General features: G+C 44.7%; 1 protein-coding gene across 6 annotated transcripts in view; it reads right to left on the bottom strand.

Moving 5' to 3' along the window:
- Positions 1 to 18,004, bottom strand: part of ACAP2 (ArfGAP with coiled-coil, ankyrin repeat and PH domains 2) — a 160,869-nt gene that overhangs the window by 9,027 nt on the left and 133,838 nt on the right. For 3 of the 6 annotated variants that reach the window (XM_030217153.1, XM_030217156.1, XM_030217157.1), the window contains 4 exons: positions 14,565 to 14,767; positions 9,408 to 9,520; positions 9,055 to 9,165; positions 4,702 to 4,763 (listed from right to left, as the gene is read on the bottom strand). In XM_030217153.1, coding sequence (XP_030073013.1) covers positions 4,702 to 4,763; positions 9,055 to 9,165; positions 9,408 to 9,520; positions 14,565 to 14,767 — 489 coding nt within the window. Of the gene's footprint in view, positions 1 to 4,701; positions 4,764 to 9,054; positions 9,166 to 9,407; positions 9,521 to 14,564; positions 14,768 to 18,004 lie in introns of those variants that run through there. The other 3 variants (XM_030217155.1, XM_030217158.1, XR_003943647.1) reach the window with 2 other exon arrangements.

Below are 18,004 nucleotides of genomic sequence, written 5' to 3'. Positions count from 1 at the left end.
ACAAAGGAGAGAGTTGGAGGACCCAGTGGCGGTAAAGGAGGTGATAGAAGTAGTCAAAGCACTACCAAGGGGGAAGGTGCCGGGATTAGACGGCTTCACGAATGAGTTCTTTAAGGCATACGTGACGGAATTAGCGCCTTACCTGACGATGATAATCAATGCTGTCAGGGAGGGGGCACCGTTCCCCAGGTCTATGATGGAAGCATGGGTGGCGGTAATACCAAAACCAGGCAAGGATCACATTGAATGTGCCTCATATAGACCCATTTCGATCTTGAATACAGATGTCAAAATCCTGGCCAAGGTGCTGGCTAACCGTCTGGGGAGGGTGCTCCCCAGTTTGATCCATCCGGACCAAGTGGGATTCATAGCCAAGAGACAGGCCATGGATAATATACGCCGCACAATAGACCTTATATACACAACGCAGAAAAAAGCAAGGCCCGCAGTGCTACTCGGTCTGGATGCAGAGAAGGCGTTTGACCGGGTGCACTGGGGGTATTTAGATAGGGTCCTGCATAGAGTGGGAATTGGACAGCATTTTAGAGCCTGGATCCAGGCCTTATACTCCTTGCCGAGGGCTTGTGTGCGAGTAAACGGGGGGAATTCAGTGACATTCGCTTTGGGGCGTGGAACTAGACAGGGGTGTCCGCTGTCTCCATTACTGTTCGCCCTGGCGATGGAACCTCTGGCAGCAGCTATACGTGAGAATAACGATATCACTGGAGTGCAGGTAAGAGGGCAGGAGTATAAAATTGCGCTATTCGCAGACGATGTGCTGCTGTCACTTACCAACCCATTGGTCTCCTTGCCTAACTTAATGAAAGAAATAGGGGACTATACACGGGTCTCGGGTTACAAATTGAATGCCAGCAAGTCTATGGGCTTGGCTGTGGGGGTCCCACGGGGATTGATGGAGACATTGAGGACATCTTTTGCATTTAAATGGGAGAAGAATGCAATATGTTACTTAGGAGTCAAGATCACGAATGACCTATCAGGCCTTTTTGAAGCTAATTACCCAGCTCTGAAGAGGGAGGTGCAAACAGACTTAGACAGATGGGCTAATATGGGATTGTCGTGGTTCGGGAGGATCGCGGCGATTAAGATGAACATCTTGCCCCGTCTTTTATATCTATTTCAGGTTCTTCCATTACAAATACCCCGAGCCTTTTTTTCTGGTCTCCAAGATAGGTTGATCCGCTTTATTTGGAATCAGAAAAGACCAAGGTTATCACGGGCTCTTCTTTACAAAAGTAGAAGGCTGGGGGGGCTGGGTGTGCCAAATCTGTTCTGGTACTATTGTGCAGCACAGACCAGAGCGGCGGTGGACTGGTTTAGGAAAGATAGTTATAAATTGTGGATTGACATTGAACAGGATTTAGTGGGATCACGGAAATTAGCTCATTTAATGTGGCTACCTCAGAAATATAGGGGAAGAGTTGACATGTTCCCGCCCACAGTACAGGCCACGTTCTATTACTGGGATCTTATGTTCATAGAACGTCAACCACCGGTATCGGGCTTAGCTCCCATAGCAGAAAACCCAATGTTTGAGCCAGGCATAGGAAACAACACCTTCAGGAGATGGGCAGATCAGGGACTGGATTTGCTGGGACAGATGCATCAAGAGGAGAAAATAGTGCCTTTTGTACAGCTGGTGGACGATTTTGGGCTCAGGGAAACGGATCACTATGCTTACACACAAGTACAACACTTTTTGACAGCACAGGCATACAAAAGTAGTCTGAAGCGGGATACGCACCCACTGGAGGAAATATGTGTAGACTCTAAGATCGAACGAGGGCTGATATCCTTCTTATACGCACAGTTGATGGCTACTGCCAGACCATATGTACAACATAGGAGGAGGTGGGAGCAAGAACTACATTTCACATTACCGGAGGCGGACTGGGTCACACTGGAGAAAAAGATTTTGAAATCAGCTCGAGCAGTGAATATGCAAGAGAACGCTATTAAAGTAATGTATAGATGGTATCTGACCCCGGTTCGATTGCACCACATGTATGCTAAAGTGCCTAAGGAATGTTGGAGAAACTGTGGGGGAGAGGGGACAATGGGGCACATTTGGTGGTCTTGTCCCAAAGCAAAGGCTTACTGGAAGGGGATACAAGCACGTACTCAGAAGTGGGTAGGTAAATCTGTGAGGTGGCATCCTCTAACCTTTTTATTTGGGCAGCGACCAATAGGTTTCACCTCAGATCAGTGGCTTCTGTTGAGAGGATCTCTGCATGCAGCCCGTTTGAATTTAGCACAACACTGGAAGTCACCTTTAGTACCCTCAATGGTGAGGTGGAACACTAAGGTGCGCTACATATGTGAAATGGAGAGATTGACTGCCCAGAGAGCTAAAACACTGCCTGCATGGGAAAGGGTGTGGGAACCCTTTCTAAAAAATTGTTCAGACTAATCAGTATGATGACAGAGCATTCGGGAAGGTGAGGGGGGAGGGGGGAGGGGCAGTAGGATAAGGGAAGTTATAAGTTTAAAAAATTAAAAAAACTTGGAGTAGAATTGCTGTTTATTTTAACATTGTCATTGATTGGAAGGTATTACTGTTACACACTCATGTAAAGCTTGTTGGATTCTGTACAATTGTATTGAGTCGTGCATTGAGTGATTATTGTATTGCTTTTGCAATGTTCAATAAAGACTTCTATAAAATCAAAAAAAAAAACATTCAACTAAAAGCCACCTGTCTCAGGACTAAACACTCATTTTTTTGATATCTTTAAATAATGTAATATTTTGTAAACAGAGTTATTATGCCAATTTGGGTGGATAAATACTGCATCATTTCCATCATTGAACATCTCATGCTCCTCTGCACAAAGTATTCACTCAAGACGTTTATATTTTTTAATTAGCTTAACCCTGAGCTGATCCAGTTTAATTTTGCTGCTTCTGAAAAAAACAATTCAAGCCTTAAAAGAACCACTCCTTGGAAGAGGCAGGTAATCGGTCCACTTGATGCTCTGACTACGCACTGTACTATATACATCAAGCCTGCAATTGCCAAATTACACTATACTGTTGCAACAAATCAACTTTTAACCTAAAATGTTGTATTAAACCTTACTGGTTCCACAAACACTGAAAATATCTGCATGAAAACTGCATTCTAGTTTTTAAAAATTAATTGCTCTTCTCTTCCTGATGAATTTTATTAATACTGCCACACTGCTTTGTATTAATCTGCATACAAAACATCAACACTGAGATGTGTCGCAATTTATCCCTGAGTGGTCCTTAGATATAAACTAGTCAATAAATTGTTTGATTGTGATAAGCCATAAGGACCTTTTATCAAGCCGCAGTAGGGCTACCACGGCAATACATAAGTAATGCCACACTGGGAAAAGACCAAGGGTCCATCGAGCCCAGCTTCCTGTCCACGACAGCGGCCAATCCAGGCCAAGGGCACCTGGCGAGCTTCCCAAATGTACATTCTATACATGTTATTCCTGGAATTGTGGATTTTTCCCAAGTCCATTTAGTAGTGGTTTATGGACTTGTCCTTTAGGAAACCATCTAACCACTTTTTAAACTCTGCTAAGCTAACCGCCCTCACCACGTTCTCCGGCAACGAATTCCAGCAGCAAATTGGCCCTACCGCTAGGCTTGATCAAGGGGCCGGTGGTAGTTCCAGCTTCTGCCGCGTGCCATTTTTGGCGTAAATGGATGTGCACCAATGTGACTTAGCACATGGCCACTTATTCCTGCTTTGAAGGAAAAGAAACCTTTTACCCGCTGTGGTAAAAAAGGGGCCTGGGTGCGCGGCAAACCCACGCGCTGATGCCACCGTGGGCCCCATTTTACCACAGCTTGGTACAAGGACCCCCAAGTGATTTCTCTGCTGATTAGATTGATGTTATAAAAATCCCTCTTTTTTTTTTTTTTGGATCATAAGTTTCTGGACAATGAGAGGTCAATCAGTAAGTGAAAACTGATGTTGGGCAAACGTAAGTAGGGATGTCCTGAATTTGTTTCTGGAAGTCTAACAGCACAACACTTCTGTTTACGAATTTTCATTAAACAGCTTAAGAAACTGCAGATTAAAAAAAAACAACAACTTTGCTATGTTTTTTTTAAAAAAGGTAATAATTTTGGTTTCAAGGACATCTATGTTCAGTGCCACTGTACCTTTTAGATTCCTCATGCCTCCGTCCCCTAAAATCGACTGACCAGACCCCATCAGTTTTCCTAAACACCTAAGTGCTGAGTTTGACTATGACAAACCATGAGAAGGCTACAAGATATACAGCTGTATTTTCTCAGATCCAGAATTAATACTTTGAAATGCCCTTTTAAAACTTTGGTATCATAAAATTCATCTTTTTTTTTTATTATACTGATTTCTAAATCCTCTTCATCCCTGAAAAAGTCTGTGGAGATGAAAGTGGTACTGCTATTTCAGTGGCATAGTCAACACTTGTCGGAATTTCATCCGGGCATGTTTAACGCTAAGCAGCGCAGAAGCAAGTCTGCTTTAATGCACCAGATAACTAACCAAAAATATTTCACTTGTCCATGTTGTGTATTACAAGCATTCATTGAAGGATTCCCATACTGTTTTCAGATTTATCCTGAAGAATTATGAATCATTTAATTGTAAACTAATAAATTCCTGCATGCATTTTCTATATTGCATCTCAGTATGACTATCAGCTGAATATTGACCTGGCTGTCCATATGGTCCTTCAGATTCCCTCATTTCCTCATTCATCCTGGCCAAGCGCAATCTATGAACAAAAGCAGAAAACAGCATGAATGATTACAACTAAATACTGATTTGCCATCAACAAATAGAAAGCTATTAACAGAAACAAATCACATTACATACAGATAAGCATCTCTCAATATAGACATGAATGAGTTAGAATACCAAGTGGGTAAATGTTCTTATTCAGAATGTGTAAACTGGATTGTAATTATGCATGAGAAGAGTGGAGGAGTGGCCTAGTGGTTAGGGTGGTGGAGTTTGGTCCTGGGGAACTCAGGAACTGAGTTTGATTCCCGGCACAGGCAGCTCCTTGTGACTCTGGGCAAGTCACTTAACCCTCCATTGCCCCATGTAAGCCGCATTGAGCCTGCCATAAGTGGGAAAGCGCAGGGTACAAATGTAACAAAAATAAAATAGATACTATTGGAGATTCTACATGGAATATTGCTATTCCACTAGCAACATTCCATGTAGAAGGCTGCGCAGGCTTCTGTTTCTGTGAGTCTGACGTCCTGCACGTACGTACGTGCAGGACGTCAGACTCACAGAAGCAGAAGCCTGCGCGGCCACATTGGTGATCTGCAAGGGCCGACTTCTACATGGAATGTTGCTAGTGGAATAGCAACATTCCATGTAGAATCTCAAATAGTAGCAACAGTGGAGGAGTGGCCTAGTGGTTAGGGTGGTGGACTTTGGTCCTGAGGAACTGAGTTGGATTCCCACCTCAGGCACAGGCAGCTCCTTGTGACTCTGGGCAAATCACTTAACCCTCCATTGCCCCATGTAAGCCACATTGAGCCTGCCATGAGTGGGAAAGCGCAGGGTACAAATGTAACAAAAATAAATAGATACTATTGGAGATTCTACATGGAATGTTGCTACTATTGGAGATTCTACATGGAACATTGCTATTCCACTAGCAACATTCCATGTAGAAGGCTGCGCAGGCTTCTGTTTCTGTGAGTCTGACGTCCTGCACGTACGTGCAGGACGTCAGACTCACAGAAGCAGAAGCCTGCGCAGCCACATTGGTGATCTGCAAGGGCCGACTTCTACATGGAATGTTGCTAGTGGAATAGCAACATTCCATGTAGAATCTCAATTAGTAGCAACAGTGGAGGAGTGGCCTAGTGGTTAGGGTGGTGGACTTTGGTCCTGAGGAACTGAGTTTGATTCCCACTTCAGGCACAGGCAGCTCCTTGTGACTCTGGGCAAGTCACTTAACCCTCCATTGCCCCATGTAAGCTGCATTGAGCCTGCCATGAGTGGGAAAGCGCGGGGTACAAATGTAACAAATAAAATAAAATAAAACCTGCATAAATCTCCTATTTCCATATGGCAGAAAGTGGCTAAGAACTAGCTGGTAGAACAACAAAACACACTTTAACAATAAAATATACAATAAATAACTAATTACACATATAAATTTGTTATGTGCAAAATCTTGCTAACAAATGATTTCAGGTACAGGTCAAACATCTAAGTAACACCCAGCTGTGGTAAAAGGGGGCTTCGGCGCACGTCAAAAACACGAACCGAAGCCAGCGCAGGCCCCCTTTTGCTGCAGCTTGGTAGAAAAAGCCTTAAGGGGCATAGAAAAATTGAACAGATTGAGAACTTTAATAAAAGATTGAACCTTCGAGTATTGAATTTTCCTAAAATTCCTGATAAAACACCTATTGAGTTATTTAAAAAATACCTGCAAGAAAATTTGAAAATGCCTCAAGAACTTATTCCTCCTATAAATAAGATTTACTATCTTCCAACAAGATTAAGTGGAAAAAAAGAAAAGAAAGAAGGTTTGGATGTTATAGACTTTAACAATCTGTCTGAAATTCTAGAACAATCCATCAAAATAGTTCCGCAAAGAGCCACTCTTTTGGTTTCGTTGGTATTTGAACAAGATCTCAATGCAATATTGAAACTATACTTTAAATTCTCAAAGGTTCCTTTTTATGGAACAAAAGTATGGATATTTCCAGATGTTACTAAAGTGACGCAGGAACGTAGAAAATTATTTTTGGCATTGAAACAGGATGTTCTTAAATTGGGTGGTTCTTTTTTGTTAGTTTATCCTTGCAAATGCCTGGTCAGGTTTAGTGGGATAAAGTATGTATTTTATGACTCAGAACAGCTAAAATCCTTTCTGGACATGAAACAGCTTAATCTAGAATTAGTTAAATGACATGTGACGAATTACACACATAAACCGCATTTTCTATATATTTATGTTAATATGCCTGTATAAAACTCCACTAAACTGTAACACCCCCCTCAATTTGAGGTCTAAGGAAGCATTTATAATTTTTCTTATTACCTATTTCTTTAACGTTTGTATTATGCTGTTTTTTCTGTAACAAGTAATATGCTTGTAAGAAATTGATAAATCTTATAAATAAAAAGAAAAAGCCTTAAGGGGTCTCTTTACTAAGCTGCAGGAAAAAGGGCCCTGAAGTAGCAGCGGAGGCTGTTTTTCCCATGTACTAGGGCTCTTTTTACCGCAGCAGGTAAAATGCTGAAAAGAAAATGGGCCTGTAAAACAGCAGAATGCCACCCACCCCCCTTTGGAATGGCAGCACTGATGACTATTCAGAGGGACAGCCTAGAAGCCAGGTGGGTCCCCCCCCCCCCTTTTATGCTTCAATTTTTCCCATAACTGTGAACGAGACAGCAAATCCATTCCTGACTTGCTAGTGGATGAGAAACTACAAAGTGGAAGGAGCAGCGGGTCACATGCAAGTGGCTGATTATATCCTGCAAGTTCATCAAGAACGACACACATCTTTATTGATAAATTTATGGTGAATTCTTCAGTTTAGAAAAACTGATTGATGTTTTGACCGAAACCTCCGAGATGGATGTGGTTTGTTGGTTAGATTTAATTTGAAAGAAGCCATTAGCAGTGCAATGACTAAAATGGCCATGAGCTGTGTCCAACTACTTCTATCCAAAATGATTCTGTGCATTGTTCTGTAGTGATTTATTTGTTAATTTGTCTGAGGATTGTGAGCATATTTATAAGAGACTTCGTAGACACTATGCATTCTACTGACTTCCTCTTTGAAGAAGTCAATAATGGTGAGCAGGGGCTAGTACATCTTTAGAACTGTTACTTGGAGATATTGGGAGTCTTTGTGGACACATCTAAAAGCTTTTTACCTTAGTAACAGTAAAAAGACTAGCAGTAAATCTACCTACTAAGGTTATTAGGGTTGTAACTACCACTCTATGCAGGTTATCCCCTCCTTCGTTTAGGATTTGTTTTGAATGTAAATATGCTCTGTACTTTGATTCTACTTCCTGCTATATAGTGACCCTGTGTGTTTATCCCACACCTTTTTGAAGTCTGTCACTGTTTTAATCCCTGTCACCTCCGTTGGGAAGGTATTCCAGGCATCCGTCACCCTCTATTGAAAGCAACAGTGCTTTCAAGATTACTCTTCCTTGCAGCTTCATGTCAGGTCTTCTACTTCTATAGCTTCCCTATCTTTGGAAAAGGTTTGTTTGTTCATTAACATTTGATAAACATTTTTTGAACTGTACCTGAAATAATTTGATAGCAAGATTTTACACACAGCAAATTATATATGTGTGTTTAGTTAATTATGGTATACCTCATCCTTGCAACCTGCTTTTTATTTGTCATACTTACATGTGACATAACAGCAGTGACGTAGCAAGGAGGGCTGCCACCCGGGGCGGTTCGCCATTGCACCCCCCCCCCCTCAGCGCATCAACACCCCCCCTCCCCCGACCCAGTGCTTACCCTCGCCCCTCAGCTCCCTCCAACCAGCTGAGCACCCTACCTTTAAAGAAATTTCGGAAGCCGTGGAGAGGCGCAGCGCCTCGCGCCTGCAAGTAAAAGAAGCGAGGATCGTCATCATCGGGCCTTCCCTCACACTGTCTGTCCCCCGCCCTTGTGGAAATAGGAAGTTGCGTCAGCGGAGGGCGGGACGGACAGCTTGAGGGAAGGCCCGATCACGATGCACGCTTCTTTTACTTGCAGGTGCTGTGCCTCGCCTCTCCACGGCTTCCGAAATTTCTTTAAAGGTAGGGTGCTCAGCTGGTTGGAGGGAGCTGAGGAGGGAAGACACTGGGTCGGGGGGGGGGGGGAGCTGGGGGGGAGCACCCCCCCCCCAACCCTACACCCGGGGCGGACCGCCCCTCCCGCCCCCCCCCCCCCTTGCTATGCCACTGCATAACAGTAATAAAGAATGTCTATTTCTAAGTCAAAATTGCTAGTGCAGCACATTGATTCACAATAGAGAATGCAGGAAGCAATCCTAGACTGCCCAAAAGAAACGACTTACAGTGTTACTATATCAGCATTTGCAGCCTCCACAGCTATGCTCAGCGGGTCCTTCCCTTTGTCATCTGTTGCATGTTGATCTGCTCCTCTCTTTAAGAATAAGCACACCTGCCTGTTTAAAGACAGAGAAGTCAGAAAGCCGTCAGAGGATGAAAAGCAAGGAGGTGCCTTACTAATGAATCCATCCCAATCTTGAGCAGCAGAAAGCGAGACATTTGTGTAAACTGCAGCCAGGCTTATGAATACTGCATTACTTGATTTACTTACTTCTTTCTCCTTAGCTAAGTAGATGTTTATCAATACAAAGAAAAGCTTAACCTAGTATATGTTACACTAGAACATTTGTTAATTTACCCAGTGTGCCCTAACACCGTCGCATGATGCAATGGGCCTCTTCCCTGGACATCTCTATGGTTTACATTAGCACCATTCTGCAGCAGAAACTCACAAGCAACCAATGAGCCCTGCTGGGGGAAAAAAAAAAAATCAAATCACCACACAAGCAAGTCAGTACATATGTGTTCAGTTTCATGCATTCACAGAATGCCTTGTCTGCAAACCCTACTCTATAATAATCCTGAATTGAAATTGATCAACAATTAACCAGCTCCTACATATAGGCTGCTTTCCATACATAAAATATTTTTCTCAGGATCAGGGATAAAAAGAACACTACGGCAAGATAAATCAGAAGTAAAAGGAAAATGTATTCCCTTTACGACCAGGTGCTATTTCTATGAACCTGGTGGGGTTTTGTTTTGTTTTAAATATAAATTACCAGTGATCTGACAAGTTAAACGGGAGACCCAAGTTCTAATTTGGTCTTACAGTATCATATTACAAATAGTGTGTTTATTTTATATATATATATATATATATATATATATATATATATATATATATATATATATATATATATATATATATATACACACACACACATATACACATACACACACACATAGTAGCGCCAGATCAGCTGTGGCAGGAGCGATCCTCCTACACACGGTCCTGCCCATGCAATCTCCACTCCATACCGAAAATGACTGTCATAAGTTTCAGCAGCAGACTCGCGAGATTACCACGGGAACTCACGGCAGCCATTTTCCGTACAGACTGCATGGGAGAATCGCTCCTGCCCCAGCTGACCACTGGATCACCAGGGCTGTAAGGAAGGCCCGGGGAATGGGAGGGGTTTGGGGTTTTGATAAACATGGCTGCCTGCTGTGCGAGGGAAAGAAGGGGAACAAGCTGCACATGGATGAAAAGAAGAGACAGGGTCAACTGTAGGTGGACAAGAGAGGGAGGTAGGCAAGATGTGTGGACGAGAGAGAAAGGGACACGTTGCATGTGGATGCGCGAGAGAGAAAGGAACAAGCTGCATGCGGATGAGAGGGAGGAGAGGGGTCAAGCTGCATGCGGATGAGAGGGAGAGGAGGGGTCAAGCTGCATGCGGATGAGGAGAGGAGGGGTCAAGCTGCATGCGGATGAGAAGGAGAGGAGGGGTCAAGCTGCATGCGGATGAGAGGGAGAGGAGGGGTCAAGCTGCATGCGGATGAGTGGGAGAGGAGGGATCAAGCTGCATGCGGATGAGTGGGAGAGGAGGGATCAAGCTGCATGCGGATGAGAGGGAGAAGAGGGGTCAAGCTGCATGCGGATGAGAGGGAGAAGAGGGGTCAAGCTGCATGAGGATGAGAAGGAGAGGAGGGGTCAAGCTGCATGCGGATGAGAGGGAGAAGAGGGGTCAAGCTGCATGCGGATGAGTGGGAGAGGAGGGGTCAAGCTGCATGCGGATGAGGAGAGGAGGGGTCAAGCTGCATGCGGATGAGAGGGAGAAGAGGGGTCAAGCTGCATGCGGATGAGTGGGAGAGGAGGGGTCAAGCTGCATGCGGATGAGAGGGAGAAGAGGGGTCAAGCTGCATGCGGATGAGAGGGAGAAGAGGGGTCAAGCTGCATGAGGATGAGAAGGAGAGGAGGGGTCAAGCTGCATGCGGATGAGAAGGAGAGGAGGGGTCAAGCTGCATGCGGATGAGAGGGAGAGGAGGGGTCAAGCTGCATGCGGATGAGAGGGAGAGGAGGGGACAACTGTTTGTAGATGAGAGAAGAAGGGGGACAAGCTATACGTGGATGAGAGGGAGAGAAGGGCAAGGAGAGGGAGACGTTATACATGGAAAGAAGGGAAAAGGGAGAAATGCAGCACACAGAAGGGAATGAAGAGGAAGGGGGGACGTGTAGCTCATGAATGGGAGGGAAAGGAAAGGGGGATAAGCTGCTCATGGTTGTTTGCTTTTTTGGAAATACATATAATTTTCTAATTTTGTATTTAGCGCGGAGTATGGAAGACAATGTATTTCTGTTACTTTTACCAGTATTTTTACTGCATATAGAATCTGGCTTTCTTGGGGGGGGGGGGGGGGGGGGAGACTTCAGTTTTTTGTGGCCCTCTATTTTGTTATCAGTTGAGGGTCTGTCCATGTTCTGCAATGTGAGACCAAGGTTAAGGATTCTGCTGGCATGTAATGCCAGTGCAGGAATCTGTAACAGTCCAGCTTGTTTCAGTTTCCCAGTTGTGGGTATATTGGTACGTAGGGCGAGAAATAGTCCGACAGTAAATCGTATGTCAGATTTAACATCAATAAATTGTGAAAAGAATTAGCAGATATGGATGAACAGTAAACATACTTTGAATGGGCTATGACGGCATTGCTGCACAGCTTAGTAAACAGGGGAAACATAGGCTGGCTACAGACACTAGAAGTACGGCGAAAATCAAAAACATTTTGAATTTACAGTAAAGATTATATGTTTTAATATTATTTGTAAATTGGTTGCTGCCTGCACATATCATTTATACCAACAGAATGTATAATACAGTTACGTACATATCTATGGTTGGGTTTTATTTTTTTTTTTTGAGAGCCCGTTGTTAAACATTTATCAGCACACCACTGTATGTGCGTGTATATTTATTTAACACATTTATATCCCTCATTTTCCCACTTAGTTGCCGGCTCAATGTGGCTTACACAATACCGGAGAGGCAGGCTCCGGTTCGATAAAATACAAATAAACAATATAGTAATCAACATGGAAGAAACATAAGCATAGATCAACAAAAAAATAAAGAGGGGGTGGTGATAGAAGTCCAGTACGGTCCATAGTTTTTTTTAGTAGAAAGTATATAAATGTGTACGCGTGTGTGCATGTACATCTAATATAATAAAACGCACCGTGAACGTTCTGAAGACAACGTTCTGAAGTCACTCAAACATTACTTGAAGGGTTCGTGGATTCGTGGTGTGAAGCCAGCCAGGCTGCCAGCCGTCTCTGCCCCGCCCTCGCGTCAAACGTCATGACGTCGAGGGCAAACGTCATGACGTCGAGGGCGGAAAAAAAAAACAAACGAAGCGCAGCGTCAGGGAAGGAGGCGGCGCTCCCGACGTCTCTAGCCTTCCCTTCGCTGTGTTCCGCCTTCTTCTGACGTCAAGGATGACGTCAGAAGAAGGCGGAACACAGCGAAGGGAAGGCTAGACGTCGGGAGCGCCGCCTCCTTCCCTAACGCTGCGCTGCCGGAACCGCCGCCACGGAGGTAAATTTAAAAAAAAAAAAAAAGGATGTTGGGGGGAGAGAAGAGGGTGGGCAGTTGAACAATGGGAGCGGGAGGGCAGAGGAGAAACGACAGCAAGGATGCGAAGGGGGGGGGGGGGGAGAAGAGGGCGGGACAGGCTGGGACATGGGAGACAGAAGAGCATGGATGCGAGGGGGGATCATGGAAGGGAGAGAGGGGAATTGCTGGAAAAGGATGAATGGAGGGGGCAGGGGACAGAGAAGCATGGATGGGCATGGATTGGGAGGGCAGGGCTCAGGGAGAGAGGGGAATTGCTGGAAAGGGATGAATGGAGGGGGCAGGTGACAGAGGAGCATGGATGGGCATGGATTGGGAGGGCAGGGCTCAGGGAGAGAGGGGAATTGCTGGATAGGGATGAATGGAGGGGACAGATGGGCATGGATGGATATGGATTGCAGGACAGGCCTCAGGGAGAGAGGGGAATTGCTGGATAGGGATGAATGGAGGGGACAGATGGGCATGGATGGATATGGATTGCAGGACAGGCCTCAGGGAGAGAGGGGAATTGCTGGATAGGGATGAATGGAGGGGACAGATGGGCATGGATGGATATGGATTGCAGGGCAGGGCTCAGAGAGAGAGGGGAATTGCTGTATAGAGATGAATGGAGGGGGCAGGTGACAGAGGAGCATGGATGGGCATGGATTGGGAGGGCAGGGCTCAGGGAGAGAGGGGAATTGCTGGATAGGGATGAATGGAGGGGACAGATGGGCATGGATGGATATGGATTGCAGGACAGGCCTCAGGGAGAGAGGGGAATTGCTGGATAGGGATGAATGGAGGGGACAGATGGGCATGGATGGATATGGATTGCAGGACAGGCCTCAGGGAGAGAGGGGAATTGCTGGATAGGGATGAATGGAGGGGACAGATGGGCATGGATGGATATGGATTGTAGGGCAGGGCTCAGGGAGAGAGGGGAATTGCTGGATAGGGATGAATGGAGGGGACAGATGGGCATGGATGGATATGGATTGCAGGACAGGGCTCAGGGAGAGAGGGGAATTGCTGGATAGGGATGAATGGAGGGGGCAGGTGACAGAGGAGCATGGATGGGCATGGATTGGGAGGGCAGGGCTCAGGGAGAGAGGGGGATTGCTGGAAAGGGATGAATGGAGGGGGCAGGGGACAGAGGAGCATGGATGGGCATGGATTGGGAGGGCAGGGCTCAGGGAGAGAGGGGAATTGCTGGATAGGGATGAATGGAGGGGACAGATGGGCATGGATGGATATGGATTGCAGGGCAGGGCTCAGGGAGAGAGGGGAATTGCTGGATAGGGATGAATGGAGGGGGCAGGTGACAGAGGAGCATGGATGGGCATGGATTGGGAGGGCAGGGCTCAGGGAGAGAGGGGAATTGCTGGAAAAGGATGAATGGAGGGGGCAGGGGACAGATGGGCATGGATTGGGAGGGCAAGGCTCACACTCTCTCTCTCATATACAATGTCTTTCTGACTCTCACTCTGACACACTCTGTCTCACAATGTATCACATTCACTCTCTATGTGCCACACAGTCACTCACACACTCGCTTAGTCTCATACACTCACTCTCACAGAGAATCTGTGTCTCACACACACTCTCTCTCTCTCTCGCACACACACACACACACACTCTCTCACACTGTGTCTCACATACACACTTGCACACACTCTCACAAACACACTCACACCCAGACTCACTCTCTCTCTCACACACACACACTTACACTTTCACTCTGTCTCTCACACAGTCACTCTCACATACACTCTCCCAAACATACACACTCCGAGGAAAACCTTGCTAGCGCCCGTTTCATTTGTGTCAGAAACGGGCCTTTTTTACTAGTATATACATAATTTCAGCAATACATCCCTGTCTTTAAATAAGGAAATCTTGCATACCCCAAGGACAGCCTGAATAAGTGGTGTTGCTTTGTTGTCTTCACAGTTAACCCAGTTCACGTCTGCTCCGTGAGCCAGAGCTTCTGCCATATCAGGAAGGTTCTTCTCATAAGCTGCGTGGTAAAGCTGCAGACCTGGAGGAACCCTTTTTGCATCGTGAAATACTGAAGAATCTCGTTTTTCCCCTTTTGGAGCAAGATGACCTAAATCAAGTTCCCCCACCCCCCCAAAAAAAATACATTGAAATTACAAGTGTATTGGAAAATATTATGTGATGCTAGGTTTCATTATTCAAGAATTCTGAAACACGTGCAAATAGAAAGGTTCATTTAATAGCTTTAAAATGAAACAAAGAGAACTACAGTTCCATAGTAATTACACTATGACTCCTTGCTTATCTGTCTGCCCTTCTAGTTAACGCCTACATTTTTATGCAATTTCAATGAGTTGTAGCTCATTGCAAATGAGCTATGTGGAGTTTTCCCATATCAATAATGAATTCAGGGGCCTCTTTTACAAAGCTGTGCTACTGATTCCTGGCGCCCATTCAATTCCTATGGGCTTCCTCTCATTTGCCATGTGGGAATCGCTAGCACGGTTTTGTAAAAGAGGCCCTCAAGCCTCCATTGCCCCTGGTACAAAAATAAGTACCTGAATATATGTAAACCGCTTTGAATGTAGTTGCAAAAACCTCAGAAAGGTGGTATATCAAGTCCCAGTTCCCTTTCCCTTCCCTTATGCACCATCACTCGTATGTTTGACAAAATAGCTGCAGTACCAACACTGGCCACAAAGTGCCAGCATCACTCTGCCACTGAATTCAGCAGGGGTTTCTGGCAGGCAAAACACTTGATACACTGAACATGCACATGTGCAATGGGAGGGGGGCGGGGGTCAAGATCAAATGTAAAACAGAATATCATAAAATTATTCCACAAATACTCAATGCATAACCCAGGTAGCTTTAAAGCATACATAGAGAGAAATTTCATAACAGGCCACCTATGTAAACATTTCTAAAAATGCCATCCACAATTCCAGAGATAAATGTCATAAGGTTCAAGGTTCAATTTGTTTGATATACTATCTATAAAGGAGGATATCCAAGCAATAACAAGAACACATATAACAAAAACAGGACTAAAAGGGTCATAATACAGAAGGGCAGGATGTTGCGACCACATGGCAAATGTAAAAATGTATCATATGTGCTCAACCATAATTTACAAAGGTAACAGACACCTACGTTCCTTTGTAAACCAAGTGCCCAAAACCAAGTGCTTTTTTCAGTTTCAGCTGAAACTGCCACTGAAACTGATAGCTTACAGCTGAAAACTCAAGATTGGTTGTGTGACATTGAATTGGTGAGGGCGACTCGGTATTGTCAGACCTTGCAGTCTGCATCCTTCTGCTAAACCCACTCTCCTCAAAATTCACTGCACTCAAGAGTCTACACTTCTAGACTGTGTAAAAGATCATTCCTTGTCACAGAGCGTGGGTGAGGATCAGAACACCATTTACTTTCATATATATATATATTATCCATCAGTATGCCTGGGAAATAATTCAACCTTATTTTTATCTGCTAACAAATTTTAACATAAAATGAAAAACCTATAAAAATGATTTTCTGTCTTCTATCAAGGTTACTAAGGCACAATATTTGATAGGAAACTAAAAATACACACTATGGACAATTTCAGCATGTTCTCAAAAGCATTCATCATTTCTTAAGCATAACACAAAAATGGAAGAAAACTTGCATAAAGTGTATGCTTCTCCTGTACATACCCTGACACAAGACTTCTCCTTATTTCTCGTTTCTCTGGATTAAATGTCTACCTAGTTGTATGCATTTCTTGAGGACAGGTGCATAGGAAAAAGGAGTATTCCATTCATAATGATATGGAACCACCTATCTGGAGCCAACACCTGAATATCACTATTTACTGGGGCCAAGAGAGAACAGAGGGTGAAACAAATGACGATCAGACGTAGGGATGAGGTCATCATTCTCTACTCTCTCCTGAACTCTAATGCATTTTTTTGAGGGGGTAAGCAAACATGTGGACAATGGGGAGCCGGTTGATATTGTATATCTGGATTTTCAGAAGGCGTTTGACAAAGTGCCGCACGAAAGACTCCTGAAGAAATTGCAGAGTCATGGAATCGGAGGTAGGGTATTATTATGGATTAAGAACTGGTTGAAAGATAGGAAGCAGAGAGTAGGATTGCGTGGCCAGTATTCTCAGTGGAGGAGGGTAGTTAGTGGGGTCCCGCAGGGGTCTGTGCTGGGTCCGTTGCTTTTTAATGTATTTATAAATGACCTAGAGATGGGAATAACTAGTGAGGTAATTAAATTCGCCGATGACACAAAATTATTCAGGGTCGTCAAGTCGCAGGAGGAATGTGAACGATTACAGGAGGACCTTGCGAGACTGGGAGAATGGGCGTGCAAGTGGCAGATGAAGTTCAATGTTGACAAGTGCAAAGTGATGCATGTGGGTAAGAGGAACCCGAATTATAGCTACGTCTTGCAAGGTTCCGCGTTAGGAGTTACGGATCAAGAAAGGGATCTGGGTGTCGTCGTCGATGATACGCTGAAACCTTCTGCTCAGTGTGCTGCTGCGGCTAGGAAAGCGAATAGAATGTTGGGTGTTATTAGGAAGGGTATGGAGTCCAGGTGTGCGGATGTTATAATGCCGTTGTATCGCTCCATGGTGCGACCGCAGCTGGAGTATTGTGTTCAGTACTGGTCTCCGTATCTCAAAAAAGATATAGTAGAATTGGAAAAGGTACAGCGAAGGGCGACGAAAATGATAGTGGGGATGGGACGACTTTCCTATGAAGAGAGGCTGAGAAGGCTAGGGCTTTTCAGCTTGGAGAAGAGACGGCTGAGGGGAGATATGATAGAAGTGTATAAAATAATGAGTGGAATGGATCGGGTGGATGTGAAGCGACTGTTCACGCTATCCAAAAATACTAGGACTAGAGGGCATGAGTTGAAGCTACAGTGTGGTAAATTTAAAACGAATCGGAGAAAATTTTTCTTCACCCAACGTGTAATTAGACTCTGGAATTCATTGCCGGAGAACGTGGTACGGGCGGTTAGCTTGACGGAGTTTAAAAAGGGGTTAGATAGATTCCTAAAGGACAAGTCCATAGACCGCTATTAAATGGACTGGAAAAATTCCTCATTTTTAGGTATAACTTGTCTGGAATGTTTTTACGTTTGGGGAGCGTGCCAGGTGCCCTTGACCTGGATTGGCCACTGTCGGTGACAGGATGCTGGGCTAGATGGACCTTTGGTCTTTCCCAGTATGGCACTACTTATGTACTTATGTACTTATGTACTTATGTTGTACGCACGTAGAGGTTTTGGTCCTGTTTTTCTCGGCTTATCACTATTTACTGGCCTCTGAGGATGAACATTTCCCAAG

The sequence above is a fragment of the Microcaecilia unicolor genome, chromosome 10 (genome assembly GCF_901765095.1).
Source record: "Microcaecilia unicolor chromosome 10, aMicUni1.1, whole genome shotgun sequence".
NCBI classification, from domain to species: Eukaryota; Metazoa; Chordata; class Amphibia; order Gymnophiona; family Siphonopidae; genus Microcaecilia; species Microcaecilia unicolor.
Note: the sequence above shows the minus strand (reverse complement) of the source record. Positions and strands in the feature narration are given on the sequence as shown.